Source organism: Ailuropoda melanoleuca, chromosome 6 (assembly GCF_002007445.2).
Source record: "Ailuropoda melanoleuca isolate Jingjing chromosome 6, ASM200744v2, whole genome shotgun sequence".
NCBI lineage: Eukaryota > Metazoa > Chordata > Mammalia > Carnivora > Ursidae > Ailuropoda > Ailuropoda melanoleuca.
Genome location: NC_048223.1, coordinates 113,672,673 through 113,690,271, shown reverse-complemented (window position 1 = coordinate 113,690,271; position 17,599 = coordinate 113,672,673). Strand labels below are relative to the sequence as shown.

General features: G+C 50.3%; 1 protein-coding gene across 7 annotated transcripts in view; it reads right to left on the bottom strand.

Moving 5' to 3' along the window:
- VWA2 (von Willebrand factor A domain containing 2) overlaps positions 1-17,054 on the bottom strand; it is a 46,145-nt gene extending 29,091 nt beyond the window's left edge. For 3 of the 7 annotated variants that reach the window (XR_002143856.2, XM_002913564.4, XM_019805700.2), the window contains exons 1-4: positions 16,277-16,677; positions 8,442-8,503; positions 4,025-4,099; positions 2,367-2,500 (exon numbers count right to left, since the gene is read on the bottom strand). Coding sequence is in view for 6 of the 7 variants with exons in the window: in XM_002913564.4 (XP_002913610.2) it covers positions 2,367-2,500; positions 4,025-4,099; positions 8,442-8,493 (261 nt within the window). In the remaining variant the exon portion in view is untranslated. The other 4 variants (XM_034663314.1, XM_019805694.2, XM_034663313.1 and 1 more) reach the window with 4 other exon arrangements.
- Between the last annotated feature and the right edge of the window lie 545 nt (positions 17,055-17,599).

Genomic DNA, 17,599 nt, shown 5'->3' with positions numbered 1-17,599 from the left:
GAACTTCGGGGCTGCTCAAGCCCAGATGGAATGGTACCTGCTACGGTGTCTTTGGATGGCCAGGCCACATGGCCTGCAGTCCAGGATGATGTGTTCACTCTCCCCAAATTACCTGCCATTCTGGAGAAAACCTGGCTTTCATTAAAAGCCACTTTTGCTCTTCAATCCTAGAGGTTTTCCTGGGATTAACCCAGGAATGTTATCTTGGAAAACCACTTCCTTCTGCAACCTGTTTGCAAGTAGTCTCTAATTCAAGTTGAGTATGGCTTTTCAGACCAAAATGCCTTTTTTTTTTTTAAAGATTTTATTTATTTATTTGACAGAGACAGCCAGCGAGAGAGGGAACACAAGCAGGGGGAGTGGGAGAGGAAGAAGCAGGCTCCTAGTGGAGGAGCCTAATGTGGGGCTTGATCCCAGAGCACCAAGATCACGCCCTGAGCCGAAGGCAGACGCTTAACGACTGTGCCACCCAGGCGCCCCCAAAATACCCTTAAGTTTTGATTTTGGAGTAGATTCACATGGTTCAAAAGCCATCAAGTATTAAAAAAAAATAAAACGGACAAGTCTCCCCCTGGATTTGCACCCGATCTGCTCAGTTCCTGCCCTCCCCCTCAACAGCAAACCACTGCTCTTAGCCTCTTTACAGATGCCCCCGAGTACACAGACTTTTTACCTCGCTTTCATTTTCATAAAAAGTAACACATTACAAACACCATTTGCACCTTACTTTTTATTCTCATCTGGGTTGGCACCCCCTCCATCTAAGAGAGCTTCCTCATTCACTTTCTACAGCTGCCCCGTGTTTCCCTTATGAATGCACCATAGTGAATTACCCTGTGAACGGGCGTTTGGATTACCTGAAATCTTTTATGATCGTAAACAACACTGCAAGGAATAACTGTGTGTTATTTTGTATCTGTGGGAGCATGTGTTGAATAAATTCCTTGGGGTGGAATTCTTGAGTCACGGGGCCCAGGCCTTTGTGATTCTGACAGCTGCTGCCAGATTCCCTTCCTAGAGGTTGCACCAGGTTATCCTCCCACCATCAGGGCGTACCCGTTTCTACAGATCTGCCAGTGGGGCAGGTCACCCAACTGGATTTTTGTTAATCCAGTAATGGAAAATGGTTTCTCGGTGGGAGCTGTGCTGTTGCAGTGACTGAGGCTGGGCATCTTGTCATATGTCGAAAGGTCATTTGTGTTTCAATTTCTGGGAACTGTGTTCATTGCCCATTTTTCTATCGGGCTGTCCCAAGATGCCCCTTTAGCAGCAAGAGCCATAGTTAGCACAATCTGGGGTATTTCAGAACGGCTCTCCGGAGCCAGGAAGAACAAGAAATGAAGAAACTGGCTGGACTTCCTCAAGCAGGGGTAGCTCCTCTCAAGTGAACGTCCGGGGGAGGAGCCGCACTTCATACTGAGACTCCCGTCTTCCGGGGCAGAGTTTCTGTCAGTATGCTCTCCCTTTCCCAGTGTTCTACAAACACTCCTCTTTCCGGTGGGGAACCAAGAAAGTGGGTCAGCCCATGACTCACACGTGGCCAGATCATCCTTCCCTCTGACTACTGGGATTGCTCAAGGGATTGTCATGTGACCTACGCCTGCCCCGTGGCAGCCCTCCCTGGGACCTTCTGCTGCAGGTGCAAGGAGAGAAATCCGCTTTCTTTTTACTGGGATCACTAGCTTGAAGGGCAGTGCAGGGCAAATGTGCCAGGGAAGGAAAGCCTGCATGGGAAGGAAGCCAACCAAGGAACACAAAATGGAGAAGAAAGAGAGATGGAATGAGCCCTTGGATCCTACCATGCCTAGAACCAGGACCCACCCCCTTGGTCTTCCTATTCCTCAAGCTAGTAAATGTCTTCTTCTTCTTTGTCTTTTTTTTTTTTTAATAAGATTTATTTACTTATTTTAGAAAGAGAGAAAGAGTGTGGACATACACGAGCCAGGGAAGGGGCAGAGGGAGAGGGAGAATCCCCAGCCCCCCGAACAGGCTCAGTCCCTGACCCTGACACCATGACCCAAGCGGACAGCAAGAGTCGGATGCCCAGGGGCGCCTGGGTGGCTCAGTCACTAAGCGTCTACCTTCGGCTCAGATCATGATCCCGGAGTTCTGGGATGGAGTCCCACATCGGGCTCCCTGCTCAGCAAGAAGCCTGCTTCTCCCTCTCCCACTCCCTCTGCTTGTGTTCCCTCTTTCGCTGCCTCTGTCAAATAAATAAATAAAATCTTAAAAAAAAAAAAGAGTTGGATGCCCAACCCACTGGGCCACCCAGGCGCCCTGTAAATGTCCTCTTCTGCTTAGAACTGGATTTCTGTCACTTGCAACCAAAGATGTCCTAATACAAAGATGATAAGACGTGCACTCACCCTCTCAGGGTTGATGTCCAGAGCGTCACAGACCATGATGGCAAAGTGCTTAGACCTTTCAAAGCTCCCCTTCCCGACACTGTGGGATCCGTCGATCAGAAACAGGACATCCACTGCAGCGAAGCACTGGATCACTGGGGGAGAGCGGAACACAGTGGGTGACAAGCCGCTTCCCTGCCCTCTGGGCCCCAGAGCATCTCCCTCCTGAAGCAGAGTGGAGGCAGAAACAATTTTGGGGTAGATCAAGCTTCTCTTAGCCCACGGGTAGAAATAACACAGGAGACGGTCCCAGCCAGAGGCAGCTCTCCTCCACGGCAGGAAGTACCCTCCCCGCCCCCTATAACCCCAAGCTCACAAACAGGCCCCTGTGTGGAAGACTTCGTAGCACTGGAGGAGTCTAACTCAACAATGGAGCCGTAAGAGAGAAGGGGCTCCTAGGCCAGTGAGGGAAACTGAAGAGCCTTGGTCTCAGTTCTTGGGGGCCACCATCTAGTCCAGGATCCAGACAGATATGCTGAGGCATGAGGCTGCATTACCCCAGAGTTCAAGCACGGATAGCACTGACTGTGTCTTCCCTACATGCCATGCACTGCCTCCGACACATTTATATGTGCGAATTCTTATAACCACCCAAAGATAGGTTGCTATTTTTTAAATTTTTTAACAGGTTTATTGAGCTACTATTCACATACCAAAGAATTCATCCATTTAAGGTATGTAATTCAGGGGGCACCTGGGTGGCTCAGATGGTTAAGCATCTTGATTTCAGCTCCACTCACGGTCTCAGGGTTGTGAGACTGAGCCCTGTGCTGGGCTCTGCACTGAGCGTGGAGCCTGCTTGGGATTCTCTCTCTCCCTCTCCCTCTGCCCCTCCCAACTCATGCACACATTCTCTCTCAAAAAAATTTTTTTTAAATAATAAAGGAAAATATGTAATTCAGTGGCTTTTAGTATATTCACAGATACATTCCATCCTTGCCATAGTCAAATTTAGAATATTTTCTATCACCTCAAAAAGAAACCCTAGAGTATACCTTTAGCTATTAGCTCCTTAGCTCCCCATCCCGCTCCTAAACAGATGAATGGTTTTTATTCCCAGTAGGGACATGAGGAAAGAAGGACACAGGGCAATTCAGTAACCTCCCGAAGGCCAAAGTACCAGTAAGCAGTGGAGCTGGGCAGCAAACTCAGGCTGTCCAGCTTCAGAATCCACACCCCACCACCTCACCGTCAGGATGTAGGAGAGCAGGAGGCAGAGAAGCACCAGCAAGAAGGCACCACCCAGAAGGCAGTGACTGAGGCGCAGTTCACCAGAGAGGGACGGAAGGGACACGCAGGGTCTCTGGGAACAGGCTGCTGTGGCTTGAGCAGGTCGAGTGGATGCTGAAAAGGGTAGAAGAGGAAGGAACATGGCGGGAGATGAGGCTGCTTGGGAAGATGGCGGTCACATAGCTGAGGACTCCCAAGTAGGACCAAGAAATTCAGCAACACAGATTTACCAAAGGTTTTCACCCAGGATGGAGACCTGGGTCAGGCCTGTTTGGGGGAAATGACTCTGGCCACAGTGTGAAAGGAAGATGGGAGTGGGGCAGGAACATTCTGGAGTCAGGCAGAGGTCAACATAAGGGTCGAGAAGGTTGACTAACACATGCGCTTACTTTTGCTGGCAGCTGAAATCTTCCCAACGGTCTCCCTGCTTACGTGGACTTCCTGAAGAGGATGAGACAGGTGTACTAGGAGAGAAGACACCAGAAGTGGTCATTACAAAGCAGAGAGGGGAGGAGTCTTAGTCCCCATTACGTGGCCAGAACCAACAAGCAGTAAAAGGGAAAACTGGAATGTGGAGGAATTTAAGGATGTTGTGTCTCAAAAATCACCAGATGGGTGGCATAAAGAAACGCCTCCAATTACTTCACTTCCATCAGGTATCTTTGTATTTAAACGTGGGTATTTTGAAGCGAAAAATTAAAAATATACGTAGAGAGCGATACAGAGAGCCTGTGATTCTGATGAGTTTTGCCCCTGGTTAGGCATAATAACTGGGTGGCCCACCGGGATGCAGCATCTTGCCAAGAAAATTAACCTTGGGTATAAATATACAATTCACAGACAAGCACAAGGGAAAATGTTTGAATAGGTGACAAAATGTTTTTAACCCAAATGATGAGATACCCTTTTAACTGCAAAATTTAAATAACCAGCGTCTACATTCCATTTAAATGGAATTGGGGAAAGATCAAATCGGGAAAAACCTTCCCAATGGTGGTCCTGAAAACTGGTATAACCCTTTTAGAAAACAATTTGGCCAAATGCACGAAGAGTCATAAAGCAGCTTACAGCCTTTGCCGCTGTAGTATCGCAGCTGGGAAGGGATTCGAAGGAAGAACAATGTTAGAGAAGAGAGAAGGTAGCTCAGGACTCCCCTTTCAGGGTCACTTGTGATGGAGGAATGGCGGAGGTAACAAATACCCAGAGACACGGGCTACGAGCGAACGCTGATAAACTGCTTCGGTGCAATTAATACGAACAGGGGCTCAGAAGTTCTGGGGTAGGAAGTTCATGAATCTATCTTTCATTCTCTTACACGATGTCCAGTAAAATAGTAATGATGGTACGTTTAAAAGAAAAACTCTGAGAGCAGGGGTCACATGCCAAGGAAGCGCCAGGACTGCTGGACATGAGCCAACCGTGACAGAAGTCCTGAAGGCCACGAGGGTGCCACTGTTCTGATAAGCCAAGTGCACTCGGCGGACGTCCAGCGGCCGAAGTCCGCGCGCAGCAGGTTTATAAATGCCCACACGTGGTGGGTAAGCGCGGAGGAAGTAACGTGAGGTGGGCAGAGCAGGGGAGCAGGCCAGGCCAGGGGCAGAGGAAGGAATGCAAACAGGGGGCGCTGCTGGGGAAGGGGGAAGGGCGTGGGGGTGAGGAATTACACCACGCAGGTATGTTGGGCCCGAAGGGATCTATGACTGCCAGGAAAGTGATGAGGAGGGAGAAACCAAACGTAAAAGTCAGGGTCTGGGGTAGGGATGCATCTGGCTTGTGACACACGCCCCCCCCCCCTTAATCAGCCACCCCATGGGCTCGCTCCAACCCCATCCTCTCTGGCTCTTCTCCACTCACTACTCCCCAGTGCAAACTAAAGTAGTTCCCGGTTCTCCCCACCTAACCTTCGAGCGGATGGTGTCTGCTCACCTGATAGGCCCTTCCCTCAATCTCAACTCACAGAGGAGGGTTCTTGGCCAAAATGCCGAACCAGCCATTAGCCCCACAGACAAGAGCTGTCAGACACACACCGTTCACGAGGTCTAGGACAGTCTGCCACCGCGGTTTTCCCACCAGAGGCAGAAACAAGACAAACTACACATAGAGACCACAGACTGGATTTGCGGGGGAAAAAAACCCTTCCACTTGCATAAAAAAAATGGCACGTAGGGACAGAGGCTGGGCAATGCTTCAAAAGCTGAGCATTCACTCAATAATTCAGCAAATTGGTCTTCCAGAACACAGAGGCTCTCTGCTTTACTGCATTCAGAGAGCAAGAAGACCCTGCAGCCCGGCTGCCCCCCTCCCATCATGCCCCGCTGCTCCCCTTGGCCCGGCTGCCCCCCTCCCATCATGCCCCGCTGCTCCCCTCGGCCCGGCTGCCCTGGGAGCTGCCAAGGGCAGGAACACTTCCAGCCATCCTCTGCAAAGCCTAGCCCAGCTCCCTGTGCACCGCAGGTACGCCCTGAAGTTTCCCAAGTAAGTCCATGAATTATTGCAAAGGGCCCAGGAGCCAAGGAATCTCCAAGGCCCTACAAAGAACAGAACAACACTGTTCCTTTTTACAAGTCTTACCAGCAGATCCCCCCCCAGACAGGCCAGCAGCCTCCCCCTGAGGGGAAGGAGGAGGAGCTCTGTGACCTGAGACCACTCACTAAAGAGGTCACCCAGCAAATGTGTCTTTCTGTGCCATGTGCTCAGCTGTTACGGCAGGTGCCAGGCTTCAGATGAGCCCTCCCTGGGCCCTGGGTGACGTCCCCACTTCTCCCCTATGAAGTCATCTCATAGAACATGCAACAGGGAGCCCATGAATGTGTGACTGTTGTTGTTTCCTCTTCTAACCAAAGCAGCCCAGCCTCTGGAGGCCATCTACCCAGGGCTCCAGAACCTTAATGTCCTGCAGGAACGGGTGGGGCTAAGGAGTGGGCAGGATTGAAATCACTAATCTAGTCAAACCTTTTCACTTTACAGATAAGAGAGCAGAAGCCTAGTCAGATGATTCTGGTACCTTCTCCTCCCCCAGAAGAGCCCAGAGTGGTGAGGCCAGCCCAGAAGTCAGGAGAGTGACATTTGTCCCAGGTCTGCTACCAACAGCTGTGTGACCCTGGGCAAGTCACAGGCCTCACCGGGCCTCCCCTGTTTCATCTGTCCAGCCCAGGGACGGTGAGGTCAAGTGCTCTGTAAACTGGACAGGGCTACAGAAGGCGAAGTTGTGCAATGAGCTAGAGCAGAACCGGGGCTGTGCCTGAACGTCCGGGGACCTCATTCAGGCCTTGTCCCCAAATACATCTCATTGCTCCCCAGTCCCCTGACCACGAAGCTACTATGTTACACCATCTACACACACGGCTTAGAGAGAGGGGTAGGTGGGCCGAGCAACCACCCACCTCCTTCCTGCCTCTCTCATCTCCCCAGGCTCCAGGGAACAGGCAGGTGGCCCCAGGATTCAACACAGCAGAGTCTCAGAGACCACAAGAGGATCCTGAGCTAGGCTCGGGCAGCGGGACACCCTGTCCACTTGTTCTTACTTACAGGACAGCAACCCGCAAGACATTCTGATGCCTTTCTACCATCTCATGTTAACAAGGCTAGAGCTTGGGAGGGGGGTAAAAACAAAGCTGATTTGCTCCATTATTCATTCATAAATCCACTTCAGCAGGCCGGGCCCAGTGCTAGGCACCGAGACCCTACAGTGTGAGTAAACAATACGTAGTATCTCTTTCGCCTGGAGCTTCTATCTGGTACAGAAGATGGACACTAAGTTTTTAAGAATTCACACAGAAGTAAACTCGTATCTGTGTTAAGTGCTACATAGCAGAGGTGCCCCGGGCTATAGATATTAAGGGAACTGACCTGACCTGGGGGACCTGGACGAACTGTGCTGGGTGCTGAGGGATGAGTAGAAGTTTACCAGGGTGGCAGTGTTGGGTAAGGGGGTGGTCTAGGCAGAGGGGTCGCCATAACTGAGAACCCCTAGGCAGGGAGGGAACAGGGGGCTGGGCAGGATTGGAAGGAATGTGGGCTGTGGTGCCAAGGGAGAGGGTACCAGGGGGCACTTGAGGTGGCCTGGGGTCAGATCAAGCAAAGTCTCTTAAGAGCAATGAGGTGTTATTTTAGAATGTGAGGCAAGGGGCGTCTGGGTGGCTCAGTTGGTTAAGCATCTGCTTTCAGCTGCAGTCATGATCTCAGGTCCTGAGATCCAGCCCCAGGTTGGGCTCCCTGCTCAGCGGGAGCCTGCTTCTCCCTCTCCCTCTGAGCCTCCCTGCTGTTCTTGCATGTGTGTGCACTCTCTCTCAAATAAATTAAAAAAAAATTTAGGCAGGGGGTAGGGGTGGAGAGGGGTCCAGGCATGATCAGATTTGCATTATTGTTTTTTTTAAAGATTTTTTATTTTAGAGAGAGTGTGGGGGTGCGGGGGGGGAGGCAGAAGGAGAGGGAGAGAGAGAATCTCCAGCAGACTCCCCACTGAGTGTGGAGCCCAATGTGGGGCTCGATCTCATGACCCTGAGATGACCTGAGCCAAAATCAAGAGTCTGACGCCTAACCAACTGAACCACCCAGTGTCACAGATTTGCATTTTGAAATGACTATTCTGTGGACAATGGGCTAGAGCGGAAACAGGTGGACCCATGGAGACCAATCAGGAGACTACTGCAATTGTCCAAGCACGAGATGATGGGGCTCACACTAGGCAGGTGGCCATGGAGTAGAGAGTTGCAGATGTATTTGAGAGACCTCTAGAAGTTAAAATCAACAGGATGTGAAACAAACTAAACCTCTTAACACCTTACCCTGACCAAAAAAGCTTACCTCCAGAAAACAGGAAAATGAAGAGGACTTCCAGCAATAGGAAAGAGGGCATGTTGATATAACTATAGGGCAAGACAGGAAAAAAAAAAGGATCAGCAATTAACTCTGTGCACCCCCAAGTCACCCCCAAACAAGAGGACAACTACTTGACCTTTTTGCAGGCACAAAGATGACCCTAGAGGCCCCTCCTTGTCACAATAACCATATTAGCCAGGGAGAGCCCCAAACTCCCTAAAAGTCATGGGGGACTTTGCTCCAATGACTTTGCTTTCAAAGGACGGTCTAACATCTTTCCCAGACACCCTCCCCCTACTCCCCACAGCTCCTTCACTGACCGCGGGAAGGTAGGCTCTGCCCAAGGTTAAGTAAGAGTCCTGGGTCCCAGCTTGGCCAGGCCCCACCACCTTGAGTAAAGCCCCTCCCTCTCAATACCTCCATTTCTTATGAGTTAGAATCACAGAGATTGAGGATTTGATTTCCAACGCCCTCATTTTCTGAAACCTTGCAGCAAGGTCTTGAAGCCTACAATTTCTCAATTATTTATAAAAAGAAATGTGGCTGAGGAAGCAACAAAAGCTTTTTTTCCTGAATTATTATTGCCTAATCATGTTTATAGTATAGGTAATATTCAGTTCCATGGGGCCTGATAACAATTTTTGAGGGAGATAAGGGTGGAAAGTAAGAGCTTTTAATAAGAACCATAGACCATAACATTGATTCTATAGGAGCACATACATGAGATATCTTTCTAGCTTTAGCTGAAATGAATCATTATCTTTTCAACCACAAAGATAGGATGTACAATTCAGACGGTCTTAAACTTTAGCAAGTGTACTCGTGAGTAGTAATAAGAATTGAAAGGGATCGGGGCGCCTGGGTGGCACAGCGGTTAGGCATCTGCCTTCGGCTCAGGGCGTGATCCCGGCGTTATGGGATCAAGCCCCACATCAGGCTCCTCCGCTATGAGCCTATTTCTTTCTCTCCCACTCCCCCTGCTTGTGTTCCCTCTCTCACTGGCTGTCTCTATCTCTGTCAAATAAATAAATAAAATCTTAAAAAAAAAAAAAAAGAATTGAAAGGGATCACACAGAATGAAATTTATAGATTCTTCCCCCCAGTACAATTTAGCAGGGAGAAATCTAAAAATACCTGAACAATGGGTTCTAGACATTCTATTTTTTGACTTTTGGGATCCAGTACTTATTCAAGGTCTTACCCTCCACATTAAATTTGCCCATTAAAAAAAAAAAAAAGACAGCCACAGGTAGGTCTTAGTGAAGTTTCCTTCCGCGAAACACATAATGTTCACACTCACGCGGGAGACAATTTCAAAGAGCAAATGCCAGGCAGGGTTATGGAAAGGGAACCACTGGGGGGTCCCTCCAGGTTCCAGAGAAGAGAGCAGAGGGCGAGGTGGTCGGTCATAGCGTGGGGTACCCAGGGGTGCACAACCTGGGACAGAGAAACTCACTTCCCCCCGATGCACCCAAATCAGAAAGGCCCCGTAACCTCTTAAGTAAACACCGCCCTCCTGCATCTAAGAATGAGGAAGACGAGGCAGGAGGGCCAAGTTTTCGTTTATGTATCTTGGGTCTTTGGACACCCATGTCTCCACTGGCCTACGTTACTTCTCCAAAACGCGGGCGAGGATTTTCCTGCTCACGCTCAGCTGCTCACCAAAGGGCCTTTCACGTACCCTGCGCTAAAATGAATTCTGTTGTCAGACACACTCCACCATCTCTGCTGGGACACTAAAAACACGCCTCCCAGCGGCCACAACAAAACAGAAGAACTTGACTCCTCATTCAGAGGGTTCTGAGCAGGCTGGGAGCAAGGGCTGCCTTGGAAATCTGGAGTGCTCCAAGAAATGCTGATTCCTTTGCAGGAAGGTTTAAAATGACCCAACTCATGTTCCTATCAGGTGCTACTGCTAGACCATGCTTGGAATTGCAGGAAATTGAACCAACAGCGGGGACAGCACTTACCCCTCAGGCTCTGGGGAACAAGGGGATCACAAGAGGGGAAACTCAGAGTGGATGAGCCGAATACACTTCAGAGATGATGGAAGGGGTCACAGAGGCGCAGCAGCGTCAGTGTGCACGGGGACCCGGACGGTCACACAGCTCCGGTCCCTGGCTCCTAGTCCAGCATGTTTGCCTCTGACCGTGCTGCTGCTGGAGCTGAGGTCAGCTCAGGGACCTTGAGCCACCGCTCAGAACTCCATCCAAGCTGAGCTGGCATACAGCAGATGACTAGGAGGGGCGGCTGCACCTGCCCCGCACCGAGTCCAGGAGCCCAACTTCTCATTCGATGCCTCGGCTCCTCATTTACAAAACAAGGAGGCAGGACCGGATGTGGCTAAGGTGTCTTCCGGTTTTAAACATATCCACTGTGGACCTATGATGGTCAGACCTGACTCTACCATATATTCAGGTCCTTGGATTTCAAACATTTGTGAAACAAAGTAAATCAAATGTCCCAACCAGCTGAGAGGCTCTGTGTCTCAAATGACTGTGAGGCTCACATCTTCACCTAATATAAGTGGAGAGTGAATATTACAAGAGCGAGAAAGTCAGGAGCTTTTGCAGAGAGGAAGAAGGACAGAGAAGATACAGGACGGTGGGGCCGACACCGCTCCTGTTAGCTTCCAGCCCAGCACATGGCAACAAGACAGACCTTCCTTTCCTCCCAAAGACACCTTTTCTTTCCTCTCACTCTGTACAACAGATGGCCAAGTTCCCACCTGCCACCTGGGAGCCAGGCAGGGGCAAGGCATGGGGACAAGGGGCAGTGCAATGCTGTCTAGTCCTTAGTTGGGCTCAGGATGATTTTTGGGGTCACAACCTCTGACCCTGGGCACATGCTGGACTCTGAGGCTTATCAATTTTTTTTTTTTTAATAAAAGCAGGATTCTAGCGGCCTCCCCAGGCTGCCGTGAGGACACAGAAGGAAGTACAGCAGGTTCCTGCCACATAGTAAGGCACTCAGGAAACATGCGGTCCCCTCCCTCTGCTATGAGACAAACCAAAGCAACTTCATCTCGCTCTCTTATGTGCCTCTGCATGCCCAGGTGAATGTTTTCCAGAGTCTTCTAAGTTTCTGCTCATTAAAACAAAATTTATGTTGGCAATCTGCAAATCAATGCAAGAAGTCGAATGCCTCCTGGTACGTGTGTAGGCCAGATGGTGCTGGGTCTGGGACCTCAGGAGCACTTCCCTCCCCTGTGCCCACAGCATGGCCCGTCTTGTCACACAGCCCATGCTGAAACTGCCTGCTGATGTCTTTATCTCGCCTGCCAGGTGGCGAAAGCCTCAGGGACTGAGTCTTAGTGTCTGCTGGGGCCCCAGCTGCCTGTGCTTGTCCGGCACACAGTAGGTGAGATGTGAGCTTGCTGGATAAACTAAGCACCATCATGCCGACTTCCAGACGAATCTTTGCGCTCACTACACTCCCTGCATTCTTTTTTATGCCAAGATAAAGGAAATGAATGCTACTTCGGTGCTGGGAAGTATTAATAGCGCTCTTTGCTGTCTGTTCCCACCATTATCTCAGTCTCCCCCCACCCCCATACCAAAACCTGCTTGCAATGCTAATTCCACATTCTAAATACAACCCTGAATCTAAAAAAAAAATTTTTTTTAAAAGATGAACTGCATGGTAAAAAATCCAACAGCTACCACCATCCGGTGAGCAGTAAATAGACCATGTGCCTGGCGCCAGGTTCTGTACTTCCGTACCTTCTCCCTCCCTTGCAGCCGGCCAGCGAGTGTGTTAGCCCCATTTTACAGATGAGTAAATGGAGGCACAGGAAAGTTGTTTTGCCCCAGGTTACACAGCTAATCGGCGGATCGGACTCCCTCTAGCCTCCCAGGGGTCTGTTCAACCCACCCCCCTCCCCGATTTGGGGGGATTAAGGTAGAGGAACAGAAGCATAATTAAAAACCTGCCTCCTGAATCCACCCTTTGGCGGTTTTCCACAAGCTAATACCTGCCAGCAAACTCCCACACTCAGCACATAACGTGAGCAGATTTCCAGAACTCTCTGCATTCTTGTGCAAAGTAGTCAGGAGTGGTCTGCATCCTGGGGCAGAACCAGATCATTGGTTCCCAGGTAAGCCTTGTCAAGCCTTTTCCATTCCAAACCCCTCACTTATCATTTGTTCCTTTCTCTTCCATTACCCATGCTAATCCCACATTATTCCTGGCTCCTGGGGCTCTCAACACAAGGGCTCAACTGCTCTTCACCACCCCCCCCCCATCTTCTTGTGCCACACAGCACCCGCCGCACGGGGAACAACAGGTGAGTGAGGCTGGTTGCAGGGCTCCGCAGAACACAGGGATTGCACTTGCCATGACACAGGAAGAAACGAAGGCCACAACAAGGCTACTTTGGATAAAGAAGGGCCAGGCTGGCAAGGGCGGAAGGCAGTTTTGCAGGACAATGCCTGTCTTCTCCTTTAGGATCAGGAATAAGTTCAAAGTGAAAAAGGAATCCCCTTCTGCCTCCTTAGGAAATGCAATGCCAACCCCAAATATTAATTAGATTAGCCCTTGGCATCCTCTCAATGGGCAGGATGGATATCTGAGCCCTTTACAAGAACAGGCAACACCTGAACAGGAAGACTTTAAAATCGGAGGTAAAAGCGTGGAGGAGTCAGGAAGCCCTTGCTGTCTTTCACTCACCTTCCTTGGCCTTGGGGCAAAACACTTGGTTCAGGCCAGGGAAGTGGACCACACATTTCTAGTTTGATAGGGCAGGGAGGGTGTTTTAAAAGCCACTCAGGGAGTCATGCTCCCTCTAAAAGAACCACAGATTGTTAGTAACCCAACAGTCTAAGAACCAGAAGTCAGCACCAAGGGATGAACAATGCGCTATACGGATTCCCCGGTCAGACGGGCATGAATCTCAGGGCTTCCCACTCTTGCCACACCTGGTAAGAGACATCTTAAGCCAAGAGGGATTTTGATGTTTGTTTTGATATCTGAAAATCCCTTATTTAAATTGTACAGGACCCAAGTTCCCTGGACTCTGGGACTCAGAAGTATAAGAGAATGCACACAGGACCGGAAGTCCAGAAACAGAATTCTGGACTAGTTCTGCTTCTGACCACCTGGGTGACTCTGCAAGCAACAGCTTCCCTGTCTCAGCGTCATTCATCTAGCACCTGGGGTGAATCTCAGTTTCACAGACTCAGGAACTCAGGCAGCATTGTAAGGACCAGTGAAATAGTATGTGAACATCCCTCCTAATGGTCACTTTTTTTTTTTTAAAGATTTTATTTATTTATTCAACAGAGATAGAGACAGCCAGCGAGAGAGGGAACACAAGCAGGGGGAGTGGGAGAGGAAGAAGCAGGCTCATAGTGGAGAAGCCTGATGTGGGGCTCAATCCCATAACACCGGGATCACGCCCTGAGCCGAAGGCAGACGTGTAACCGCTGTGCCACCCAGGCGCTCCCTAATGGTCACTTTCTGAACGCAGAATATTAAAGAATTATCTTTACATTTAGTAAGTTAATTTCATTTAACACCCATAACCCCATAGAGCAGATACGATCATTTCTATTTTTATACATGAGAAAATGGCCTTGTAGAAGTTGGGACCCAAGGTCAAAGAGCTGGTGAACCACAAGCATGGAATCAAGCCCGGGTCTTCTGACATGGACAGCTTGGCCATGAAGGGCACAGAAGGACGGCAAAGAGCACCTGGACGTTGGGAAGCCCAACCACGAGCCTCTCCGTATATTCCTTCACTTCAGTCTTTCAATTTCCTTCCCTCAAAAATGGTGGTGACATCACCCATTGTATTTACCTGAAAAGGTTGATGCCAGGATCACATGAGACCACAATACAAAAGTGCCCTGGGTGAGGGCAAAGCTTCCTAAATGCAGAGCAGGAAAACCCAGTTGAAGAGAAGGGACTCGGGATCAGGAAAGGAGGGGAGAGATCCAGGAGAGCAATCATATTGAGGACAGGCCAGCAGGTAATTCTGCGGGTGGGAAAGAAAGAGGTCTGGAGCTGTTTACAAGATGAAGGGTAAGCTAAAGAACGGGACTTCAAGTGCGTTCAGCTGTCCCAGGGAGCAGGCCTGGGGTGATGCTGAAGCAGGGGTGGGTTAGACACCCCCCTCCTTGTGCAGCACCCCCAAGAGCCCCCCACTAGCCTTGGGGATGATGGGAGGGATCTGTTTTAGTTACAAAAAAAATTCTTGTTAAAATTAAAAGTTGGGATAAAAATTAAAAATTTTGTTACACTCCTCCTGATGAGAACTTTTTAAAAACTGTTCTGTGAAGAGCAGACGTACAGAAGTTTGAGGACCACTGCTCTAAAACACCTCACAGTGTTGCTGACCCTTCCAATGAGATAATTACATGAACTTTCATTTATTCAACAGAAACTAGTAAATCTGCCCTGTGCCCAGCACCCTGGCAGGTATCGGGGATACAGTGAAAATATTCTGTAAGATACACACAATATGGGAGCATCAGTAACAAAAGGCTCTTGTATTTTCACCAATTTATCCCTAATTTCATCACTTGCCAATTAATGACTGTGCCATTTATACAGCTCATTAAAAACCTAGGAGTCCGGGTTCCCGGGGGCTCTCTCATTCACTCTTGGGGCATCTTCTGCCCTCTCTAGGTCTGTTTCCTCTTCTGTAAAAACATGGGCATCTATGATTCATTTCAGAGGACCAGAGCCTATTGAGGGGAAGGAAACAGTTACTCCACGCTCTGGATGGTAGACCAAAAACTAGATTTAAAGGAAAATATGTCACTGATGCTTTTCAGTCCAACGGTCAGGTGTGATGAAGGAAGGAATCCCCCTGTCTCTTCCCCAGGATTTGTCTGGGGACCTCTTCTGGAAAATTCTTACACCAGCAAGAGAAAGTTCTGGGCAGGACTGCTACAAAGGAAGAGTAAGGGCTATATCCTAGGTGAAGAACAGCCCGTGGAGCCTTGTACCCCCATCAGCGACAAGAAGAGAACGGCTGCAGGCTGCTGAAGCCCACAGCATCCACCAATTCACTCCTGTGGCTTTGCCCAGTGTAGTGGTACCTCAGACATTTCCGACTTGTTCCTTCTCTTTTCCGACTCTCTCCTCAACAAACGCACCTATCCTAATATAATGTCACAACAGAAGCCAAATAGACCTTGAATTTTTACATCTGAAATTATAAAACAGTTAAAGGTGGGGGGGGTTAAAGAACCTCATAATATGAAAGTCGCACAGGTTCTGATTATTCAGTTCCAAGACACCAAACACACCGCAGGTGTCCCCACTGAAAGGCCCCTCCTGGCTGGAGAGCCACGGAATTCACAGGGGCGGGAGGGTGCCTCCTCCCTTTTCTGCCTGGGTGCCCACCATGTTTTTAATTCGATGCCACCTGGCAAGTTTCAAAGGTGCGTTTCTGAGACCCCTTCCGTTTACTCTCCCAGCCAGTGGCCAAGTGCACAGCCCCTCAGAAGGAGAAACGCAGGAAGCAGGTGGGGTGGGGGATCCCAGTATGCGAAATCACCACGAGTACAAATCCCCCTAGACTTACCACCGCCCAGGAGCAAGTCTCTGGGCAATGGGTCCTTCTAGGGCTCTGCTTGCAGAGGCTCCTCTGGGGGCACGCCACTGCTGAGAAAATTGGGCAGGAGTCACCTTAACACCAGCATATGCCCTGAAAAAGGCGGGGGGGGGGTTGGGGCATGTTGCCAAAACATTTATTAAAAAGGCGAGTCCCCTTCAGCAGCTTCCAGGTTAAGAGACCGCGACTGTGCCAAGCAGGGCAGGTTTAAAACGTGGTTCCCTCTTCCACCCACAGCCACCGAGCCCCGTTCCCTTACCTGTGCTCCGCGCCCTTTGGCTTTGCGACCCCGTGCCGGGGACAAGGGAGAGGACGCTCCTGGGCCCGCCGCACACCCCGTCCCAAGACCCCGGCCGGCTCTCCCCGGGCGTTTGGTGGCGAGCCCGGAGGAGGCGTGCGCCAGATGCGCTCTTCCCCGGGACTCCGGCTTCCCCGAGAAGCGCTCGGGCCTCGCAGCCGAGCTCAGGTGCGGCGCAAACAAAGCCTAACAAAGCCCGCAACGCCGCCCCGCCGCCGAGTCCACGCGGGGCCGCAGGAGGTACGCGCTACTGGGAGGGACGGCTGAGGGCCGAGCATCCCCACTCCCGGAGCGCAAACGAGTAATCGGAGCCCCTGCCGAGGCCGCTGGGGGGGCCCGGGGAGCGCAGAGATGGCTCCAGGTCTGACTCACCGGGACGAGCGCGGCTGGGAGCGCACGGCGGGCGGGACGCGGGCGCCGAGGGCGCTGTGCTGGCCCTCGGGCTCGGCTCGGGCCAGGGGGCGCTGCAGGCCCGCAGGAGGGGCGCCCGGGGTGGGAGCCACGTGGGACACCTGTAGCTTTCACCGAAGGGAGGCGGCGAGGGCCGTGGGAGGTGCATCAGGCGCTTCTGGGAACTAGGCCCGCATCCTTTCTCGCGTTTTAACACCGCGTTGCCCCGGTGGGCAAATAAAAGTACTTACTTCTGCGCGGGTCTCCCGGTCTCTGAGGAGTGGAGCGGGGAATACCGTGCCACCCACTGTGGACTCCGCAGGCTTCATTGCTCAGACCCAGGCGAAAATGTTGACTTTGGCACCGCTTCTGTTTGTCATGGCAAATGCCGTTTACCTGCCTGTGCAATTATTGCAGGTGGGAGGGCGTCCTCGATTAAGTCAACAGGTGCTGGATTTTTAAAAATCAGACGCCAGCAAGCAAAATGGCACAATGCCTATATAAAGTGCTAAATAAATGTTGGCTATTCCTGCATAATCTATAGTTTTCACACTTCATCAGTAAAGTGTCCTTGCACGTGTGCTCATTGCAAAAAAAAAAAAAAATGCCAGTAAGGAACTTGCAGAACCACACCTATTCCACCGCCGAGAGATAATCACTGTTATTGGGTGCATGTTCTCCCAGTAAATTTACATAAAAATTTACATTTTCAGTTCAGACCATACATACTGCAACATAACCAGCTCTTCTATTTCTCTTCTTGAACATCTATGCTTTTAGCCACTACTTAACGTCCTAATGTATTTAACCTATTGTTAGACATTAACTTTTAATCACATAATTAGATATTCCTGTTTCTGTCCAATTACTTACTTGGAGTAAACTGCAAAAACG